Source organism: Macaca fascicularis, chromosome 8 (genome assembly GCF_037993035.2).
Source record: "Macaca fascicularis isolate 582-1 chromosome 8, T2T-MFA8v1.1".
NCBI classification, from domain to species: domain Eukaryota; kingdom Metazoa; phylum Chordata; class Mammalia; order Primates; family Cercopithecidae; genus Macaca; species Macaca fascicularis.
The window spans coordinates 154,196,170-154,216,582 of record NC_088382.1 but is presented as its reverse complement, the minus strand read 5'-3'; the positions used below and the strand labels follow the sequence as shown (position 1 = coordinate 154,216,582).

General features: G+C 57.9%; 1 protein-coding gene across 5 annotated transcripts in view; it reads right to left on the bottom strand.

Annotated features, from left to right (window-relative positions):
* Nucleotides 1–251: 251 nt before the first annotated feature.
* The window catches only part of PPP1R16A (protein phosphatase 1 regulatory subunit 16A), a 28,150-nt gene continuing 7,988 nt past the window's right edge, over nucleotides 252–20,413 (bottom strand). For 2 of the 5 annotated variants that reach the window (XM_065519887.1, XM_005564370.4), the window contains 11 exons: nucleotides 12,885–13,049; nucleotides 5,721–6,714; nucleotides 3,567–3,637; nucleotides 3,346–3,491; nucleotides 2,174–2,277; nucleotides 1,982–2,106; nucleotides 1,761–1,886; nucleotides 1,612–1,687; nucleotides 1,402–1,531; nucleotides 1,079–1,244; nucleotides 252–854 (listed from right to left, as the gene is read on the bottom strand). In XM_065519887.1, coding sequence (XP_065375959.1) covers nucleotides 471–854; nucleotides 1,079–1,244; nucleotides 1,402–1,531; nucleotides 1,612–1,687; nucleotides 1,761–1,886; nucleotides 1,982–2,106; nucleotides 2,174–2,277; nucleotides 3,346–3,491; nucleotides 3,567–3,637; nucleotides 5,721–5,979 — 1,587 coding nt within the window. In that variant the 5' untranslated portion in view covers nucleotides 5,980–6,714; nucleotides 12,885–13,049 and the 3' untranslated portion in view covers nucleotides 252–470. Of the gene's footprint in view, nucleotides 922–1,078; nucleotides 1,245–1,401; nucleotides 1,532–1,611; nucleotides 1,688–1,760; nucleotides 1,887–1,981; nucleotides 2,107–2,173; nucleotides 2,278–3,345; nucleotides 3,492–3,566; nucleotides 3,638–5,720; nucleotides 6,715–12,884; nucleotides 13,050–20,413 lie in introns of all 5 variants that reach the window. The other 3 variants (XM_073999839.1, XM_073999840.1, XM_015455399.3) reach the window with 3 other exon arrangements.

The following is a 20,413-nucleotide window of genomic DNA, read 5'->3' as shown; positions in this document are numbered from 1 at the left end:
TCCTCTCAGGAAAGCAAAGGGTTACAGAGGCGGCTCCAGGAGGCTGAGCACGGGAGGGAGTGGGTGAGGCCCAGGCTTCCAGCCCAGTGGCCGTGGGCCTCACTCCCACACGGCCAGGGCTGCCACATGCCCCTGCGTGCACCTACAGGCTTTCGTGCTCACAGGCATGGGTGGCACCCCGACCAAACGGCACAACCCACTCCCCACCGTGGGGCAGCAAACCAGCTGAGACACACAACACACAAGCAGACTCCATGGCAAACAGCCTTTATCGAGAGTTGCAAGATAAAAATAGTCTTTGCAGTCCGATGTCTCTCCAGGCATGTCTTCTGCCCTGAGAGGGGCCAGTGTCCTGCACAGTCAAAGCCGGGGTTTCTGTGCTGCCCACCCGCAGCACCAGGGCACGCACCGTGGGGAGGCAGCCTTGGGCTGTGCCCAGGGACAGGAGCCCTGCCCGCCGAGGAGCCGCTTCACATGAGCAGGCAGCACGGCCTCCTCTCCACAGGAGCCTCCACCGCCGGGGCTGTGAGCTTGAGCAGCGGTGGGTCCCCGCCTGCCCTGAAGCCACAGTCAGGCTGGGGGGTCTCCGTGTGACCAGGCAGGCCAGGCCCCGCCGTCTCGGGGCTCTCGGGCCCCTCAGGCGGGGGTCGCTGCAGCTTGGCGGCAGCTCGCTGGCGCTTCAGGTCAGCCAGGGTGTGGTGGGCCTTGTCATGGACCAGCGTGTGGGGGGCGGTGCTGTCCAGGGAGCTCAGCTGGTATGAGACACTCCGGTCCAGTCGCTTGGAGTACAGATGCCGCGCTGGGGAGCCCCCTACTCGGCCATTGTGCGGCCTGACCACTTCGGGGTTGTCCTCCTGCAGGCAGTGAAGGTCTCAGAGGCCATCAGGAGGCTCCTCCCCACTCCCCAGCCTTGGGTTCAGGCTGTATGGTCACGAAGGGACGGACAGGAGAGATGGGGCAGCAGCTGGCCTCTACAGGGCACCATTCCTAACAGGCAGGAGGGGGTCCAAGCAGAGAGAGAACCAGGGCAAAGCCAGGCCCACCCCTGCGCTGGGCGGAGCAGGGACGAGACGCTCACCTCCCGGGGCGGTGGCCTTAGCTCTGCGTCAGTCTGGCAGTCATCACCGTCCTCGGGCGGCTCCGGGCTGGGGGGCGGCGGCTGTTGCCACACGATAGCCTCCTGGGCGTGCTGCTTGCGGTACAGGTCGGTGCGCTGGGTCAGGCTCGCCCGCCTCACCACCTTCCTGGGGAGGAGAGAGAAGAGGGAGAGTGAGGGGAAGGGGAGTGCCGGGAGGACCCCGCCCGCCCCCTCGTACTCTGCCCCCAGTTCGGCTGGCACTCCGCCGGGGCTGACAACCGCGGGGCCAAGCCGGGGCGGAGCCTGCTGGGGGCGGCGCTCACCCGCGGCTGCCGGCGCTGGAGGTGCGGCGGCGCAGCAGGGAGCGCTGGCGGCCCTGGGCGCGCAGGAGGGCGTCGTGCTTGTGCTTCAGCTCCAGCAGCTTGGCCCGCACCTCCTCGTCCCCACACACATCTGAGAAGTGGGTGCAGGCGTCAGGGGCACCCTCCTCGCCTGTCCTCTCCCCCAGGTGGAGGTGGGCCCCGCAATCTCACCAAGGGGCGTCTCGTCCATCAGGGACTTTGCGTTCAGATCGGCCCCATGCGCCACGAGCAGCTCCACCAGGGGCACCTGTGGGCGGCAGGCAGGAGCTGCAGACGGCTGCGCTGGAAGCCCCCTCCCACCTGCTGCTGCCCGCACTCACCTGGCCCCAGTAGGCTGCGGCGTGCAGCGGCTCCCAGCCGTCTTGGTCCTTAGCGCTCAGGCTGGCTCGGTGTTCCAGCAGCAGGGCAGCCGCCTCGCTGAACCCGTTGGCGGCTGCGATGTGCAGCTGCAGGCAAGCGCCCGGCCTGAATTCGGCCCCATCCCCCACCTCCAAGGAGCAAGGCCCCCAGCCCCGCATGCCCCTCACCCCCTAGCCCTCACCAGCGTGGCCCCGTGGTCCAGCGGGGCATGGAGATCTGCCCCGGCCTGCAGCCGGCTCCGGATGTCGTCCAGCATGCGCAGTTCTGGCACGGCCCGGGCGGCCTCGATGCTGTCCTGGGTGATGCCTGCGAGGCGGCAGGCTCAGAGGGAGCGCCACCGGCAGCCCTCCCACAGCCACACCGCCGCACCTACCACGGTCGGCCATGGCAGTCTCCAGGCAGTCCAATGTCTGCTCATCGTCACACAAGTCATAGGGCATGTTCCCGTCGGTGTTGACTGCCAGGAGATTGGCGCCACTGCAGGGAAGAGGGACGCGGTGCTGGACACAGGGCCCTTCCCCACTTGCCAAGCTTCTCACTTGGAGAGGTCCCCCCCAGGGCCCCTCAGCCCAGGGCTGCCCCTCAGGAGGCACCCTGTCCACCTGCTGCTGGGAGAGGTGGCCTCGGGGCCCATTGGCTGCCCCTCAGTCCTAGATCCTGTGGTTCAGCCAGACAGGCCTCCTGCAGTCTCTACCCATCCGGGCTCCAGGTTCCTGGCACCTCCAGGGGCAGTGGTGCCCCCATAAACGTGCACTAGATGGGTCTGCCTGCTGGGGGAGCAGGGACCCTGGGGACCCCAGGGAGCACAGGGCGGTGGGGTCGCAGGACCAGGCAGCCACGCTGAGGGGCCGCAGAGCTGTGGGGAGCATAGCCCGGGGGAAGGAGGTCAGCAAAGGGGAGCCCAGGACACAGAAGGGGGTGTGCCTGCGTGCAGAGGAGGAACAGGCCTACCTGTGGACACCCCACATCCCCGCCCACCCTGCAGCGCCTGAGTGTGATGGGACCGCCATCCACACCCCATCTGGCCTCACGGGGGCACTCTGCAGCCCTGACCTCTCTCCCACTACAGATGCCTGGAGCGAAGGGGAGAGAAGGGAGGAGGCTCGTGGACGCTGGTGAGGCCACCGCCCTCCCTCCTCAGAGCTCTTCCTGCTCTATGTCCCTCTGTGTTAAAGGTAAAAGCCCTACCTGTGCTCAGGTACTCTCTCCTCCCAAGCCACCTGGCCTCCTCACTCCCCTTCTCTCCTTACCAGTTCTGTCCTCACTGACCAAGACATTTCTCTGTGTACACCCTGGGGGAGCCCGAGACCGCCCTCTCGGCAGGAGGATGCATGCTGGGGAGGCAGAGACCAAGCTGCCCTGGGCACATGCCCATCCCCCTGGGGCCCCAGGCTCTGCTCTCCATGCCAGGACACAGGCAGGGTCAGCAAAGGTGAAGGTGGGAACACAAGAGGTCGAGAGCCGGGTCTACTGCCCAAGAGGGGCCTCCTGAGCGGCCATCTGAGAGGAAGCCCCTCCCTGCCACGGACGCCCAGCAGGCCCTACCTGGCGATGAGCAGCTCCACCAGGTGCAGGTGGCCACAGGTGGCCGCAGCATGCAGAGGCGTCCAGCACTCACTGTCGCAGGCATTGATGTTGGCCCCAGCCTCCAGGAGTTGCTGCACCATCTCTCGGAAATCATCAATGCAGCACTGCAAACCGTGCCACGTGAGCGGCCAGAGCACGGGGGCCAGCCGCCACCCCACCCACGCCCAGCGAGGGCTGACCTGATGCAGGGCTGTCAGGCCATCCTCGTTAGCCAAGTCAGGGCTGACCCCACTCCCAAGGAACTGGCGGACTGAAAAGAGGTGGCGAGGTGAGGACGGGGTCCTGTCCCTGGTCGGGTCCTGTCAACTGTGCTTCGGCCCAGGACTCAGGGAAGGACAAAGAAGACAGTGGTGCCAATGGCAAGAGGCACACCAGAGCCGGGGGGTGGGGGCAGGAGCACCAGGCATCTGTCTGGCCCAGGCCAGTCACACTCCCAGAAGCCCTCTGCCTCCACCCACCTGCAGGCCCTTCACGGTGGTGCTCCAGCCTTCTGAACAGGCCGTGCTTCTGTGTGAGAGCAGCACTCCAACAATCCCGCACCTCCCTTCAGCCAGGAAGGGCTCCCTGCCCCGAGGCTACCGCAGCTAGGCTGTGCCATAAAGCTGCAGCTCCTTCGGCTCTCCCCTGACAACTGGCCAGCCCTGTGTTCATGATCTCCCCTGGGTCCTCTGGGACCTGACCTGAGGCTCCCCACCAGCAGAGTACATCCCTGCTCTCGCTCCCCTCCCCTTCAAAGATCCCAACTCAGGCCCAGCTCTCGCCCAGGTCACCAGGGTCCTCCCTGATGGCGCCTGGGGTGCAGCAGAAGGGCTCCTGCCTTCCCACAGCTCCCTGTGGACCATGGCACCCTCTGCCTCTTCCCTCTGCCTCCAGGCCTCCTGGGAGGGCTCCTGTCCACATGGGAAGATGTAGGCCAGACACTGCCAGCTCCTCCTTACTCTGCCGTGGAGGGAGGCAGGGAGGGGTCAAGGGCCACTACAGTGCCTCTTCTCCCCAGACCCCAGAGCACCACAAGTGGAACCCACACAGCTGTGGTGGCAAGCGTGGGGCACAGGTGAGGAGAACACAGTCAAAAGCAGAGCCTGCGGCAGGCATCGAGAGAGGGACCCCCAGCATGGGCTCTGTGCCTACCCGGGGCCTGGCTCTCTAACCCGCAGAGGTGGAGACCAGAGCTCTCCTGAGCAGCCTAGAAAGAGGCAGCAAAGAAGCCGGGCGTGGTGGCTCAAGCCTGTAATCCCAGCACTTTGGGAGGCCGAGACGGGCGGATCACAAGGTCAGAAGATCGAGACCATCCTGGCTAACATGGTGAAACCCCGTCTCTACTAAAAATACAAAAAAAACTAGCCGGGCGAGGTGGCGGGCGCCTGTAGTCCCAGCTACTCGGGAGGCTGAGGCAGGAGAATGGCGTAAACCCAGGAGGCGGAGCTTGCAGTGAGCTGAGATCCGGCCACTGCACTCCAGCCTGGGCGACAGAGCGAGACTCCGTCTCAAAAAAAAAAAAAAAAAAAGAAAGAGGCAGCAATGGCCGGGCGCGGTGGCTCAAGCCTGTAATCCCAGCACTTTGGGAGGCCGAGACGGGCGGATCACGAGGTCAGGAGATCGAGACCATCCTGGCTAACACAATGAAACCCCGTCTCCACTAAAAATACAAAAAAATTAGCCGGGCGTGGTGGCGGCGCCTGTAGTCCCAGCTACTCGGGAGGCTGAGGCAGGAGAATGGCGGGAACCCGGGAGGCGGAGCTTGCAGTGAGCCGAGATCGCGCCACTGCACTCCAGCCTGGGTGACAGAGCCAGACTCCGTCTCAAAAAAAAATAAAAATAAAAATAAAAAAAGAGGCAGCAATGACTGCCGGCCACCCCGCCCCCCCGGGCCCCGCACCAGGTGTCCGGCCACGCCGCCCCCGCGAGCCCCGCACCAGGTGTCCGGCCACCCCGCCCCCCCCGGCCCCGCACCAGGTGTCCGGCCACCCCGCCCCCGCGAGCCCCGCACCAGGTGTCCGGCCACCCCGCCCCCGCGGGCCCCGCACCAGGTGTCCGAAGGCTCCTGGGGGTACACCCATGGCCTCCGCTCACCTCACAACAGGACCCCTCTGCATGCAGCCCCCACCTGAAGGAAGGCTGTCCCGCACGGGCTCACCTCACGGCTGCCCACTGCTTGGGGTTTGCCTGATGGGGGGATGCTGGGCTACCCAGCCTGAAGAGACCAGGCAAGATCTGGGGGCTGGAGCCCAGGAGCTGTGGACAGGCCCAGCCCCAGGCTTGGCACGAGACGGCCCCCAGGTGGCAGGGAGTGGCCGCTTGCTGGGAGCTGCTCTGGGCTCAGCCATACTCACCTTCTTCCAGGTCATTTCGGGCAGCGGCCTCCAGAAGGACAACACTGGGAGGGAAGACGACCTGCTTCGGGGGCCCTCGGCCGGCTGCCTCCTTCCGGGGACGCTCCCCAGGACCTTTCTTGCCCTGGGCCTCCTTCTCAGCCTGGGCCCACATCTTCACCTGCTGGGCACGCCGCTTCTGGGCATGCTTCAGCCGCTCCTGCGTACTCATCCTGCCCACCATGGGCATCTCTGCCAGCAGCTCCAGGTGCTCGGCCATGGTGGTGGCTGCTTGCCCACAGGGCTGCTCGGGGCACCAGAGTGGGGAGCTTGGGGGCCAGGCTGGGCCTGAGGGGTGGGGCAGCTGGCTGGACTGGCACCCTTGGGGGCATCCCCTTCCCAAAGCTCCGTGCCCTTGGCTGGGTCAGGAGGCCCCACACGATATCCAGGCCCAGGCAGCCCTGGGGGGCACGGGCCAGGGCAGGGAGGGCAGTGTGGAAGGGCACCCCGAACCTGCTCCCCAGGCCAGCCTCTAGCTGTCGACCAGCAGTGCCTCGCCTCCCTCTCGGGGTCAGGGTGCACAACCTATGGGAGGCAGCCCCGAGACCTGGCCGGCCTCAGTCCAGGGTCTGAAACTAATTACCCAGATAACAAGGTTCCAGCTTCCTGGCACCTTGCTGAGGGGGAAGGGAGGGCAGGGCCAATCAGCAATGAGAGCCCCCGTGAGCCCCTGAGAGCCCTCTTTTCACTTTCTAGGCTCAGGAGCCTGGGTGGGGCCTGAGAGCAGCCATGGCCCAGCCCCCCAACCCCTCCCAGCTGTGTGCCGAGGTAAGTGCGTCAGTACTAATGAGGAGGTGCAGCCGCTGAGGCTGGGGCAGGGCAGGTGGTCAGAGTCCTGGCGTCCTGGCCCCAGGGCCCAGGGGTGAGGCTCTCTAGGCAGCCAGGGCACCAAGGGCACAGGTGGGCCAGCCACAGTGTCTTCAGGAGCACCTCCCCTTCCGGCAGCTGCTCACACCTGAGAAGTGGGGAACAAGGAAGCACATTGAGGCCAGCTTGAGGCAGGGTGGCCCCAGGGAGCCCCTGCCCTGGGCCTCAGGTGAGACCAGGCTTCCAGCCATCTCGGGTCCTGCCCTGTGTGAGGCCCACCCTCTGGTCCACAGAGAGCACTGCAGAGCAACAATCCTGGGGGTATGGGGAGCTACTCTGCCCCCATTCTGCTCCAGGTTCAGAGAGGGGAAGGGGAAAGGCATGTCAGGCTCCTCCCACCCACCCTTTCCAGAAATGGCTGCCCACCCCAGCGAGGCATTCCCTGCTAGGCTGCTCCTCCAGGGCCAGGCACTGCCCTCAGGCTGGGTAGGGTGAGGTCTCCTGGAACAGTCATGAGGGCTTTGCAGGCTACTGCCTTCTAAGGGCAGGCCCCGCCTCCTGCGCCTCCGCCTGTCCTGACTGACACCACAGCTTCTCACTGCCCAGTCTCTAGACCTCTTCCTTGCTGGGTTCCCACAATGCCTCTGCCATCCTGGGCTGCAATAAAAGCCCCCACCTGGTGCCTGGCTTGAGGCCTATGGGGACAGACAGGCAGGCAGGCAGCTTCGGCTGGAGCACAACCCTGGCGATGTACCCGCTATGGCCCTAGTCCTGCCCGACACACCAAGTGTGGTCGCTTGGCTGGCCACAGGCTGCACCTCAGAAGGCACTCTGTGCTTGGCTGGGCGTGGTGGCTCACGCCTGTAATCCCAGCACTTTGGGAGGCTGAGGTGGGTGGATCACGAGGTCAGGAGTTCGAGACCATCCTGGCTAACACGGTGAAACCCCATCTCTACTAAAAATACAAAAAACTAGCCGGGCATAGTGGCGGGCGCCTGTAGTCCCAGCTTCTCGGGAGGCTGAGGCAGGAGAATGGCGTGAACCCGGGAGGCGGAGCTTGCAGTGAGCCGAGATCGCGCCACTGCACTCCAGCCTGGGCGACAGAGCGAGACTCCGTCTCAATACATACATACATACATACATACGTACGTACATACATACATACATACATACGGCACTCCGTGCTCTGCAGAAGATGCCTGCCAGGAGTCCCATTCTCTACCCAGCCAGGCCTCATGGCCATCTACACACTGACCCAACTCTTCACTGCTGGACTTATACCCAGAAGAAGTCATAGAATTGCCCCCTTCTTTCAGGAAGGGAACTGTCCTGGGCCAGGTCAAATTAAGCCAGTCAGGTCCTTCCTGTTCAGGGGCCCCCAATTTATCTGGGAGCACCACTTTACAGGTTCAGCCTACTCTAGACATAGTTCCCCTCTGCAGGCGTAGCCTCAGAGGCTTCCTGAGGACATGGCCAATAAGGCCAGTAGCCCCGGCCTGGCTTTCTGTCTGCCAGGTAAAGAGCTTCTCCAGGCAGTAGCTCTCCCTCTGAGCAGCCTGCTCCCAAGCCTCGCCAGCTCTGCAGACCGCAGAGGCCAGGGCAAGCACACGCTGGCCAGACGCCCCGCCCAGGCTCCCAAGTCCTCCCCTTGCCCTCTAGAGACACAGCATGGGTACCAGAGAGGCAGGAGAGCCACTCCTGCAGGCATGCTGCCAGCTCCCCATCTGCGAGGACAGAGGAGGCACACCACACCTGGTATGGCAGAGCCCGCCCTCCCTGCCAGCCAGTCATAGCCCACACCCTCTTCCTGACAGGGCTGGCGAGATGAGATCCTCACCTCTCTGTCATTGGCATCTCTGGACCTGCCAGAGAACCCACCTGGGCAGTAGCCACTTACCCCCACCCCAACCCAAAGAGATCACAAGCCAAGAGCAAGGGAAGGAGAGCAAGGCAGGCTGCCCTCGCCCAGCCCCAGTCTCTCTCCAGCCACGGGAAGGAGAGATTAAGAAGATTTAGCTGTCAGAGAACAGTGGCTCATGCCCACACTTGGGGAGCCAAGGTAGTAAGGTCACTTGAACCCAGGAGTTCAAGGCCAGCCTGGGCAACAGAGTAAGACCCCATCTCTACAAAATAATTTTAAAATTAGCTGGTGGCACACGCCTGTGGTCCCAGCTCCTCCGGAGGCTGAGGTGGGAGGATCCCTTGAGCCTGGGAGGGAGAGGCTGCAGTGAGCTGAGATCACACCACCGCACTCCAGCCTGGACTCCAGAGGGAGATCCTGTCTCAAAAAAAAAAAAGATTTAACAGACTACTGTCCCCAGCATTTTATAAAGAAAAGATGGGCAGGGCACGGTGGTGGCTCAAGCCTTAATCCCAGCACTTTGGGAGGCTTAAGCAGGCAGGTCTCTTGAGCCCAGGAGTTCGAGACCAGCCTGGGCAACACAGTGAGACCCCGTCTCAATTTATATTACTAAAAAATAATTAATGTAAGAGAAAAAAATTAAAACAAATTTTTAAAAAGGAAGAAAAGATGTTCGGATGCCCGTGTCCTGCAGAAGAGAAAGCCTGAGCACAGCAGCCGCACTCCCGATGGAACGCCTGTCTCGTTCCTCATTCCGAGCTCATCCGTGAAAATTCGTCAGAGAACAGCATCTGGACAGTGCAAACCGCCCCCCAACACCCCCGGCTGCAGAGGGAGGCCCACGGGTGGGGAGGCTCTACCTCCCCCACCCCACCAAGCACGGCTCACAGGGCACTCGGCCCCCACCCTGGCAGGCCCACCTTCCTAGCTGGAAGCTGCCCGATGTCTGCATGGGACTCTGGGCAGGTTCCTGTCCTGCTCGAGGGCCCAGCTGCCTCCTCTAAGAGAAAATGAGGTGCCCAAAGTGAGCCCAGAGCCCCCCAAGAGTGGGTGCCAGGGGGCGTCCCAGTGCCCACTTCCCCCCAGGCTGAGCCCTAAGTGTCCCCCTCTGACCTCCCTGCCCAGGAACCAGCCTCAGAAGGAAGGGGCTGGCTGAAGGCCCACGGCAGCGGGCTGAGGGCTCCAGGAGGAAAGGCGGCCTCCCACCCACCTGAATCTTGGCTGCCCTAGCCGAACTTCACCAAGCTTTGTCTACTCCTCCCAGCCACAGATGGATCAGGAACAGCCCACCAGAGCCGAGAAGACTTGCCCCTCAGCTGAGCCATGAAGGCCTGGTGGCCGGCTGGTAGTCCTCCCAAACGGACACACCCAGGCTGAGGGGCTGGGCAGGGCGGCTCCCTCTCCTCCACAAACCTTCCCCCAAACCTCCCTGGAATGTCAAACAGATTCCCAGGTCAGTTCATTCCAGTTCTAAACAGATAACCTGGTCGGTTCATTCCAGTTCTCAGTCAAAGCCCAGGCCAGCTGCACTTGAGTGCGGGCCCAGGCGGGAGGAGCCCGTGGAGGATACGGGGCACTGTTCCGACCCTCACCCACCGTCCCCTCACAGCCTGCATACCTCTGGGCCATGTGGCTTCAGGAAGGGAGGCCCAGCAGAGCACGGAGGCCCAGCCCAAGCTCCCAGGAGCCCCCGTGAGAACAGCTCCAGGCCCAGGAGCCTCAGCACCCTCTCTACTGCCATCACCCCGTCTTCCACACGGGGAGACCAAGGCCACGCCTAAATCCAGAGCTGCCCCGGTCACCACGTCACCACAGCGCCCACCTCCCAGTGTCCATGGTGCAAGGAGGGCCCAGAGCCCGAGGGGCGGCGTCACTCTATTCACCAGAGATAGGGACAAGGGATAGGTGGAGGCCGCATGCCATTGGGAGAAAGAAAAGAGAGGAAAGGGGTAGGGGAAAGAGTCTGAGAAACGCTGAGGACGGTGCAGAAAGAGGATGGGAACTCGCTTCCACAGGCGGGGCGGAGGGCCGGGCACCTGCTGCAGGCACCCACGTTCACAGGGATGTGTGAACAGTGCACCTCAGTAAGGTGCACCTCCAAACTTAAAATGTGCACCTAGGCACAGTGGCTCACGCCTGTAATCCTAGCACTTTGGGAGGCCGAGGCTGGTGGATCACCAGGTCAGGAGATCGAGACCATCCTGGCTAACACGGTAAAACCCCGTCTCTACTAAAAATACAAAAAATTAGCTGGGTGTGGTGGCGGCACCTGTAGTCCCAGCTACTCGGGAGGCTGAGGCAGGAGAATCGCTTGAACCCAGGAGGCGGAGCTTGCAGTGAGCCAGAACTGCATCACTGTACTCTAGCCTGGGTGACAGAGAGAGACTCCGTCTCAAAAATTAAACAAAGTACGCCTTTTGACAGCCTGATTTCTAGGACCTCACCCTACTAAAACCCCCAGAGCAGGTCAGCTAGAGGGACTGACGGTGCTGGGGAGCCTGCCTGCCTTCTGGCCGCACATCACAGGGTGAAAGCCCACGTACCACGGTGCAGTAGGCGGCACCTGGACGGTCCCACAGGAGCCCCACCAGGGACGGGCCGGCCCAGTGCCCCCACACTGCCTGCCCTACGGCTGGTTCTGGGGGCTTTTATAGCCCAGTTATGCTTAGGCTTGGTGGAGTTGGTTCCTGTAACTTACAACTAAAAAACTTGGTTGTTTTGTTGTTGATTTTTTATGTTTTTTAAGAGGCAGGGTCTCACTCTTGCCCAGGCTGGGGTGCAGTGGTACAATCACGGCTCACTGCAGCCTTGACCTCCCAAGGTCAAGCAGTCCTCCCACCTTGGCCTCCCAAGTAGCTGGGACCACAGGTGGGATCACCACACCCAGAAAATTTTTCTTTCTTTTTTTTTTTTTGAGATGGAGTCTCACTCTTGCCCAGGCTGGAGTGCAGTGGCGCGACCTCTGCTCACTGCAAGCTCCGCCTCCGGGTTCCCGCCATTCTCCTGCCTCAGCCTCCCGAGTAGCTGGGACTACAGGCCACCACCACCTCGCCCGGCTCATTTTTTGTATTTTTAGTAGAGACGGGGTTTCACCGTGTTAGCCAGGATGGTCTCGATCTCCTGACCTCGTGATCCACCCGCCTCGGCCTCCCACAGTGCTGGGATTACAGGTGTGAGCCACCACGTCCGGCCTACCCCTGGCTAATTTTTAAATTTGTTTTGTAGAGACAGTGTTTTCCTGTGTTGCCCAGGCTTGTGTCTGGACTCCTGGACTTAAGCAATCCTTATGCCTCGGCCTCCCAAAGTGCTGGGATTATAGGTATGAGCCACCACATCCGACCAGATCTGATTTTATTTGTAGCAGTATCTACGAGATACAGAGCAAAAAATGGGAAACTACCTAGATGCCTATCATTCTGGGAAAAATAACTGTGTAGCCGTTCTGTAGAATAACGTCTATACATACACATCTGTTAACAAGAGGAGGTGGGTCTCAATGTCCTTGGGAGAATGGCTATGGTATCTTGCCAGTGGGTACAGAGGCTGCCAGAGCCTGGCTAAAAGTGTTACATACACACAGACTGGTTTGTTTGATTCTGTTTTGTTTGTTTCTGAGGCAGGGTCTTGCTCTGTCCCCAGGCTGGAGTGCAGTGCTGCAATCACAGCTCACTGCAGCCTCAACGTCCTGGGCTCCAGCGATCCTCCCATCTCAGCCTCCCCAGTAGCTGGGACTACAGGTGCACGCCACCACACCCGGCTTATTTGTTGTTGTCTTTTTTGTGTGTGGAGTTGGGGTCTCCCTGTGTTGCCCAGACTGGTCTCAAACTCCTGGGCTGATGCGATCCTCCTGCCTCAGCCTCCCAAAGTGTTGTGATCACAGACATGCGTCACCATGCCTGGCCAGACTTCTTTGTATGGGCAGAGAGGCTGTCTGGGAGTCAGTGGCTGCAGTGCTGGACTCTCAGAAGGACTGCTGACCTTCTGAAGGTGCAGGCTCTGGAGACATGCCTCACCCCAGCTGTAACCAACCCCAGTGCTGGGTGTCCTGCCAGAGAGATGTTCACCGTTCATCGGGAAGGCTGGATGGGAGGCTTCTCCAGCCAGACTGCTGGTCTCTCCCCAACCCTTGGCTGGGCAGACAGCAGCTCACCGTTTTTTTTTTTTTTTGAGACAGGGTCTTGCTCTGTCACCCAGGCTGGAGTGCAGTGGTGCGATCTCGGCTCACAGCAACCTCCACCTCCCAGGTTCAAGCGATTTTCCTGCCTAAGTCTCCCAATTAGCTGAGATTACAGGCGCCTGCCACCACACGGGCTAATTTTTGTATTTTTAGATACGGCGTTTTGTCATGTTGGCCAGGCTGGTCTGGAACTCCTGACCTCAGGTGATCTGCCCGCCTTGGCCTCCCAAAGTGCTGGGATTACAGGCGCGAGCCATCACACCCAGCCCCAGCAGCTTACCTTTGAGGACTCCTGATGGCACCTTCCCGACCCCTGCCACCAACCCACAGCAGCGTCTACACGTGGGTTCTGTGTCCCGGCCAGTCTCTTCCACTAGACGACAGGCTTGCTGAGAGCACAGTCTGCAGGCCCCTCTTCTACGACTCCTCACCCCTGTGCCAGCGCCTGGAAGAGGGGCCTTTGTCAGCCGTTGTGAAGGACCGAGGGAGCCAGGCAGAAGCTGGCAAGGCAGGCACAGCTCAGTGCGGCCAAGGAGTGGACAAGCTCAGGCCAAGGCTCCCTATGGCCCGTGGCCCGCATGGTCCACTCTGAAAAGAAGCCAAATGTCCAGAGACCTCCCAAAACGTGACAAGGACAGCACCAGCCATAAAGCAGGTTGGTGGCTGCTGGAGAGCTTCCATTTGGACTTGTCTGCCTGTGCCCTGGGGAGGGACAGCGGGGGCAGGCCCTGCCTTTAAGCAGCCTACATCTGGGGACTGGAGTCGAGCTGCAGGATGCGCACCAGCATGTCACACCACATCTACTGCGGTCACCACAGAAGGCATGGGGTGTCCAGGGCAGACGAAGAGGCTCTGGAGGGGCCTCTGCAGCTGCATGAAGCTCTGGGAGGGAGGCCCCAGCAGTAAGTTTCCTACACACAGGGCACGCCCGGGGCCTGCAGACTGCTCCAAGGAAGCAGCAGTTTAGGGGAAGTGGTGGCTGGATGAGTGAGTGGTGATGGGGGCAGGAGGGAGGGTCTGAGTGTCCTCCAGGGCCCAATGTGCAGCTCACCCCCTCCCAGTCCAACCCTCAGAAGTTCATCCCAAAGCATCTGCATCGGCATGAAATACTGCAACCTCTGGCTCCTGGGTTCAAATGATTCTCCTGCCTCAGCCTCCTGAGTAGCTGCGATTATAGGTGTGTGGCACAACACCCAGCTAATATTTGCATTTTTAGTAGAGAGAGAGGTTTCTCCATGTTGGCAAGGTTGGTCTTGAACTCCTGACCTCAAGTGATCTGCCTGCCTCAGCCTCCCGAAGTGCTGGAATTACAGGGGTGAGCTGCCGCGCCCGGCCAGGAGGGGGCTTCTGATCCAGGCTTTCTCCAGCCTCCATCCTGAAACCCTGCCCTGGGGCTCTGTCCCCAGCGACACCGTGTCTTCCCTACTGAGGGCCCTCCTTCCCCAACCCCTGTGCTCCTGGCTGAGGCCTGGAGTACCCTCCCCTCCTCTCCCTGAGCGTTTCATGCTCCTGGCTGAGGCCTGGAGTCCCCTCCCCTCCTCTCCCTGAGCATTCCAGCTGGAACACACATCATCAGGCACCAAGCACCCAGCACCCAGCACCGGCCCTCACTGTGGCTTCACCCCCACCCATCACTGCCCGAATTCCTGGTGGTCTAATGTTCTCGTGGAGAAACTTCCGCAGACTGCCTGTCCCCTCCGAGCCTTGACCTCTTCTCTACACCAGTGTCCTCATCTGACCAACTGTGCTCCATCACCACCAGTAACTGCAGCCCACGCCTGTCACCTCCATTCAATACCCCACTCTCTGCCCATCGCCTCCTCTCTGCCCGGCTCACTCCTGCAAGCCCTGACTCCAACACTCCAGTGTCTCCCTCACTGCCATGCCCTCACCTTGCCCCACGCCCTCCTGCTCCCACAGCCCCAGTGACTGAACATAGCAGAGCCACTCCCTCAAGGGCTCTGACGTTTGCAGAAATCTGCTTCCCTTGCCCTTTCTCTCCTGCCCTCCCAGACAACGCATATTCCCTGGAAAGACAGAGGCTGACGGGGAGGATGTCCATTCCGACTTCAAACTGAAAAACAGAACAGCACCCAAAAGCCTCAATGCCTCAGAATAAGCCTAACAAAAAATGTACACAGAAAACCACAACCATATCTTTATGGGAAGATACGGGAGGAGACATCACGTTATATGTCACAAGACCCAGAACCGAAAAGATGTCATTTCTTCCCAAATTCATACAAAATTTGACGTAGTCCCAATCAAAACCCCAACAGTGTGAAACTCACAAGCTAATTCTCCACTTATATGAAACACAAAAGGCCAAGAACAGTAGGGATAAGCCTGAAAGAGAACAAATTTGAAGTACTTACACTGTTAGATGTCAAGACTTACTGTATAGTTTGGTAAGTAAGACCTAAGTTACTGGCTTAGGCATAGAGACATAAACCAATGGAAAACAGTCGAGTCCAGAAAATTGCCAGATGAGGCAGGTCACACCTGCAGTCCCAGCACTTGGGGAGGCCGAGGCAGAAGGATCACTTGAGCCCAGGGGTTCAAGGCCAGCCTAGGCAAAATAGGGAGACCCCCATCTTTACAAAAAATTAAAAATTAGCCAGGCACGGTGGTGCGCCCCTGCAGTTTCAGCTACTCGGGAGGCTGAGGTGGCAAGATTACTTGAGCCTGGGAGGCGGAGGTTGCAATGAGCTGAAATCAACACTGCACTCCAGCCTGGGTAACAGAGCAAGACTCTGTCTCAAAAAAAAGACCAAAAACAAAACAGAAATAACCCTACACATGTGTAGACATGCAATTTACGACACTGCTGGGAATGAAAAAGTCTTCAGTAAATGGTGCTGGGGCCAGGCACAGTGACTCATGCCTGTAATCCCAGCACTTTGGGAGGCTGAGGGGGAAGGATTGCTTGAGATCAGGAATTCGAGACCATCATGCTGAAACTCCGTCTCTACTAGAAATACAAAAAATTAGCCAGTTGTGGTGCCACACACCTGTAGCCCCAGCTACTCTGAAGGCTGAGGTGGGAGAATCGCTTGAACCTGGGAGGTGGCAGTTGCAGTGAGCCAAGATCACGCCACTGCACTCCAGACTGGGTAACAGAAAATAATCCAAAAACAAAAAACAAGAATCTTGACCCCCACCCTGGGTGAAATGCAAACCGAATGTAAAGGTGAAATAATAGCAATTCTACAGAGTGGTGACACCAAAGCAAAAGCACAGTCTATAAAATGCTGAAAAACTGGAACTTGACAAGATTAAAAACTTGCCTTGTTATAAAAATCTTGCGAAGAGGGTGAAAAGACAGCTACTGAGTGAGTAAATATCCACAGACCACACACAGAACGAAGGACTTCTGTCACGAACACACGAGTCTAAAAAAATCAGCAGTCAAAATGAAACCATCCAATTAGAAAAGGAGCAGAGGACGTGAAGACACACTTCACTGAAGAGGATCCACAGATGGCAAATGCGTCCATGACAAGATGCTCAACATCACCCGCCATTCAGAAAATGCAAATTAGAGCCACAGCGAGATACCGCTGCCCACAAATCCAAATGGCAAGGATGTGAGGAAAAAGGAGTCTCACAGGGAGCTGATGAAAACCTGTGGCATAAAACAGCCCCCACTCTGGAGAGCAGTGTGCAAGTTTCTTAAACCAAAACAGCTCAACATGCAACTCCCACGCCAACCAGCAGCTGCGCTCATGGGCCTTTATCCCAGAGAAATGAAAATTTAAGTCGGGCGCAGTGGCCCACGCCTGTAATCCCAGCACTTTCGGAGGCTGGGGCAGGTGGGATCACAGGAGGTCAGGAGTTCAAGACCAGCCTGGCCAACATGCCAAAACCCCATCTGTACTAAAAATACAAAAATTAGCCGGGTGTGGTGGCGCGAGGTCACACCACTGCACTCCAACCTGGTGACAGAGTGAGGCTCTGTCTCATTAAAAAAAAAAAAAAAAGTCACTCAAAAAACTACATAAAAGTTCATGGTAACTTTATTCACAATAGCAAAAAACTGGAGGAAAAAACCAAATGTCTCGTAACAGGTGAATGGTTACAAGAATTTAACCCACATGGTTAAAAACATGGTGGTCCGTCCATACCATGGAAGGTTCCTCCAGTCAAAGAAACACACTCGCAGTGCACACAACTGGATGGACCTCAGGACATCATGCCGACCTCCACACCCACACCCTACAGCACTCCACTGATGCAACATTCTTGTAATGGCAAAACCATACAGATGGAGGACATACCAGTGGCTCCCAGGGGTTAAGGCTGGGAAAAGAAGGTGGCTGTGGCTGTAAGCGGGCAGCTCAAGAGGTCCCTGTGGTGGCTGTGCTGCGTCTTGGCCATGGCTCACACAAACCCTACAGTGACAGAGGCGCAGAACTAAACCACACACACACGGGTGGACACATGGAAAGCTGTGAAATCTGAACAAAGTCAATGCAGCACAATGATTCAACATCCCCTTGAGCTACTGTACTCCACTGACAGGTGCACTGTTACCACGGAGGTATTTGCCAAGTCTACAAGGGATCTCTGAGCCATTTCTTTTATTTTTTATGTATTTTTCTGTATCTATTGTTTTTTTCTCCGAGACGGAGTCTCACTCTGTCTCCCGGGATGGAGTGCAGTGGCGCGATCTCAGCTCACTGCAAGCTCCGCCTCCCAGGTTCACGCCATTCTCCTGCCTCAGCCTCCCAAGTAGCTGCGACTACAGGTGCCCGCCACCACACCTGGCTAATTTTGTATTTTTCGTAGAGACGGGGTTTCACCACGTTGGCCAGGCTGGTCTCAAACTCCTGACCTCAGGTGATCCACCCGCCTCAGCCTCCCAAAGTGCTGGGATTACAGGTGTGAGCCAGTGTGCCTGGCCTTTTATTTTTTGTAGACAGGGTCTTGCTCTGTTGCCCAGGCTGGAGTACAATGGTGCAATCACGACTCACTGCAGCCTCAAACTCCTGGGCTCAAGTGATCCTCCCACCTCAGCCTCCCAAGCAGCTGGGACTATAGGCACACGCCACCATGCCCAGCTAATTTTTTAGTGTATTTTAGAGACGGCGTTTCACCATGTTGCCCAGGCTGGTCTCGAACTCCTGGGCTTAGGTGATCCTCCTGTCTGGGTCTCCCAAAGTGCTGGGATTACAGGCGTGAGCCACCATGCCTGGCCTGAATCATTTCTTACGGTTGTATGTGAATCTTCAATTATCTCAACATAAAAAAATTAAAAATAAAAATAATGAACAAGGCCGGGCGCGGTGGCTCAAGCCTGTAATCCCAGCACTTTGGGAGGCCGAGACGGGCGGATCACGAGGCCAGGAGATCGAGAGACGATCCTGGCTAACACGGTGAAACCCCGTCTCTACTAAAAAATACAAAAAAACTAGCCGGGCGAGGTGGCGGCGCCTGTAGTCCCAGCTACTCGGGAGGCTGAGGCAGGAGAACGGCGTAAACCCGGGAGGCGGAGGTTGCAGTGAGCTGAGATCCGGCCACTGCACTCCAGCCTGGGTGACAGAGCAAGACTCCGTCTCAAAAAAAAAAAAAAAAAAAAAATGAACAAGCAAGCCATAGAATGGGGAATAATATGTGCAACACACAACCAACGATGGATACAAAAAGGGCCACCAGGCTGGGCATGGTGGCTCATGCTTGTCATCCCAGCACTTTGGGAGGCCGAGGTGGGTGGATCACGAGGTCAAGCGATCAAGACCATCCTGGCCAACATGGTGAAACCCTATCCCTACTAAAAATACAAAAATTAGCTGGGTGTGGTGGTGCATGCCTGTAATCCCAGCTACTCAGGAGGCTGAGGCAAAAGAATCGCTTGAACCAGGGAGTCGGAGGTTGCAGTGATCGGAGATCGTGCCACTGCACTCCAGCCCGGGCAACAGTACAAGACAGTGAGACTCCATCTCAAAAAAAAAAAAAAAAAAAAAACAGCCACCAAAAAGCAAAAAGGAAATCATAATTAACAGGAAAATGGGCCAAAGACTTAAACACCCACCCAATAAGATGACAATCAATGCATACAAGAAGGTGCATGAGCCATCAGAGTGCACACCAGGGCCCCAGCACACAGCCCAGCTCACACCCACCAGAGCAGACAGAAGGAAAAAGACCCAGGGTGGAGTGCAGTGCACGAGGACGGCTCACTGCAGCCTTGAACTCCTGAGCTCAAGCAATTCTCCAGCCTCATCCTCCTGAGTGGCTGGACTAAAGGTACACACCACTGTGCCCAGCTCTTACACTCACATCATACACAATCCTCTATGTGTACGTGTGCATAGAGGGTGGCACAGGAGGCAAGAACGTGTTCCTTTGCTAACCTGAAACATGGGTAGTGGTGTCTCCCTACAGTTTCGATTTGCATTTCTCTGAGCATTAATGAGGTGAGGCATCTTTCCAAAGATAATTTATATTATCTTCTAAAAGCATGATAGTTTGTGTCATATTTAAGTCTGTAAGCCACCTGGAGCTGATGTTTGTGTATGGCGTGAGGTAGAGGTCTGTGGTAGTTTAAAAACATACCCACAAACTCTTTGATACTACCTTCAGAAGGTGCAGCCTAATTCCCCTTTCCTTCAAGGTGTGGGCTACACTTAGTAATTCACTCATAACGAATCAAGTGTGGCAGAAACGAAGACGTGGGATGCCCAAGATTAGGATATGAAGGTACTGCAGATTCCTTCCCACTATCTCTTATCACTCACCCTGCAGGAAGCCAGCCGCCATGTTGTGAGGACACTCAAGCAGCCCTATGGGGAGATCCATGTGGTGAGGAACAGCCAGCAGCCATGTGAGTGAACAGCCTTGAAAGTAGATCCTCCAGCCCTAGTCAAGCCTTCAGATGGCACAGCCCAGGCCGAGAGCATGAACGGCTACAACCTAACGAGCCAGAGTCACTCTCTGAGCTGCTCTCACTTTCCTGACCTATCATGACTGTGAGATAACAGATGCTGTTGTTGATGATGGATGACGATGACGATGATGATGACTAGAGAGAGAGACGGAGGGTCTCACCCTGTCACCCAGGCTGGAGTATAGTGGCGCATTCACTGCTCACTGCAGCCTCAACCTCCCAAGCTCCAGCGATTCTCCTGCCTCAGCCTCCCGAGTGGCTGGACTACAAGCATGCACCACCACGCCCAGCTAATTATTATCTTTTGTTTTTCAGAAATGGGGTCTCCCTATGTTGCCCAGGCTGGTCTCAAAGTCCTGGGCTCAAATGATCTTCCTGCCTCAGCCTCCCAAAGTGTTGGGATTACAGGTGTGAGTGTTTTGAATCACTACATTTGGGAATAATGTGTTACACAGCAATGCTTAACTAATACAGGTTCTGATTTCATATTTTTTCCAAACTGATATCCAATTGGCTCAGTACCTTTTTTTTTTTTTTCCTGAGACAGAATCCTGCTTTGTCACCCAGGCTGAAGTGCAGGGGCACGATCTCAGCTCACTGGAACCTCCACCTCCCAGGGTCATGCAATTTTCATGCCTCAGCCTCCTGAGTAGCTGGGACTCCAGGCATGAGCCCCCTGTACCTGGCCTTCAGTGCCACTCATTTCAAAGCTGCTTCTCTCCAGAGTGTTTGCAGGACCACCTTGGTAATGAATTAGGTTCCCATACATACATGGGCCCGTTTGAGACTCTACTCTTTTTGTCCTTTTTGTTTGACATGGAGTCTTTCTCTGTCACCCAGGCTGGGGTGCAGTGGCGCGATCTCAGCTCACTGCAACCTCCGCCTCCCAGGTTCCCGGGATTCCCCTGCCTCAGCCACCCGAG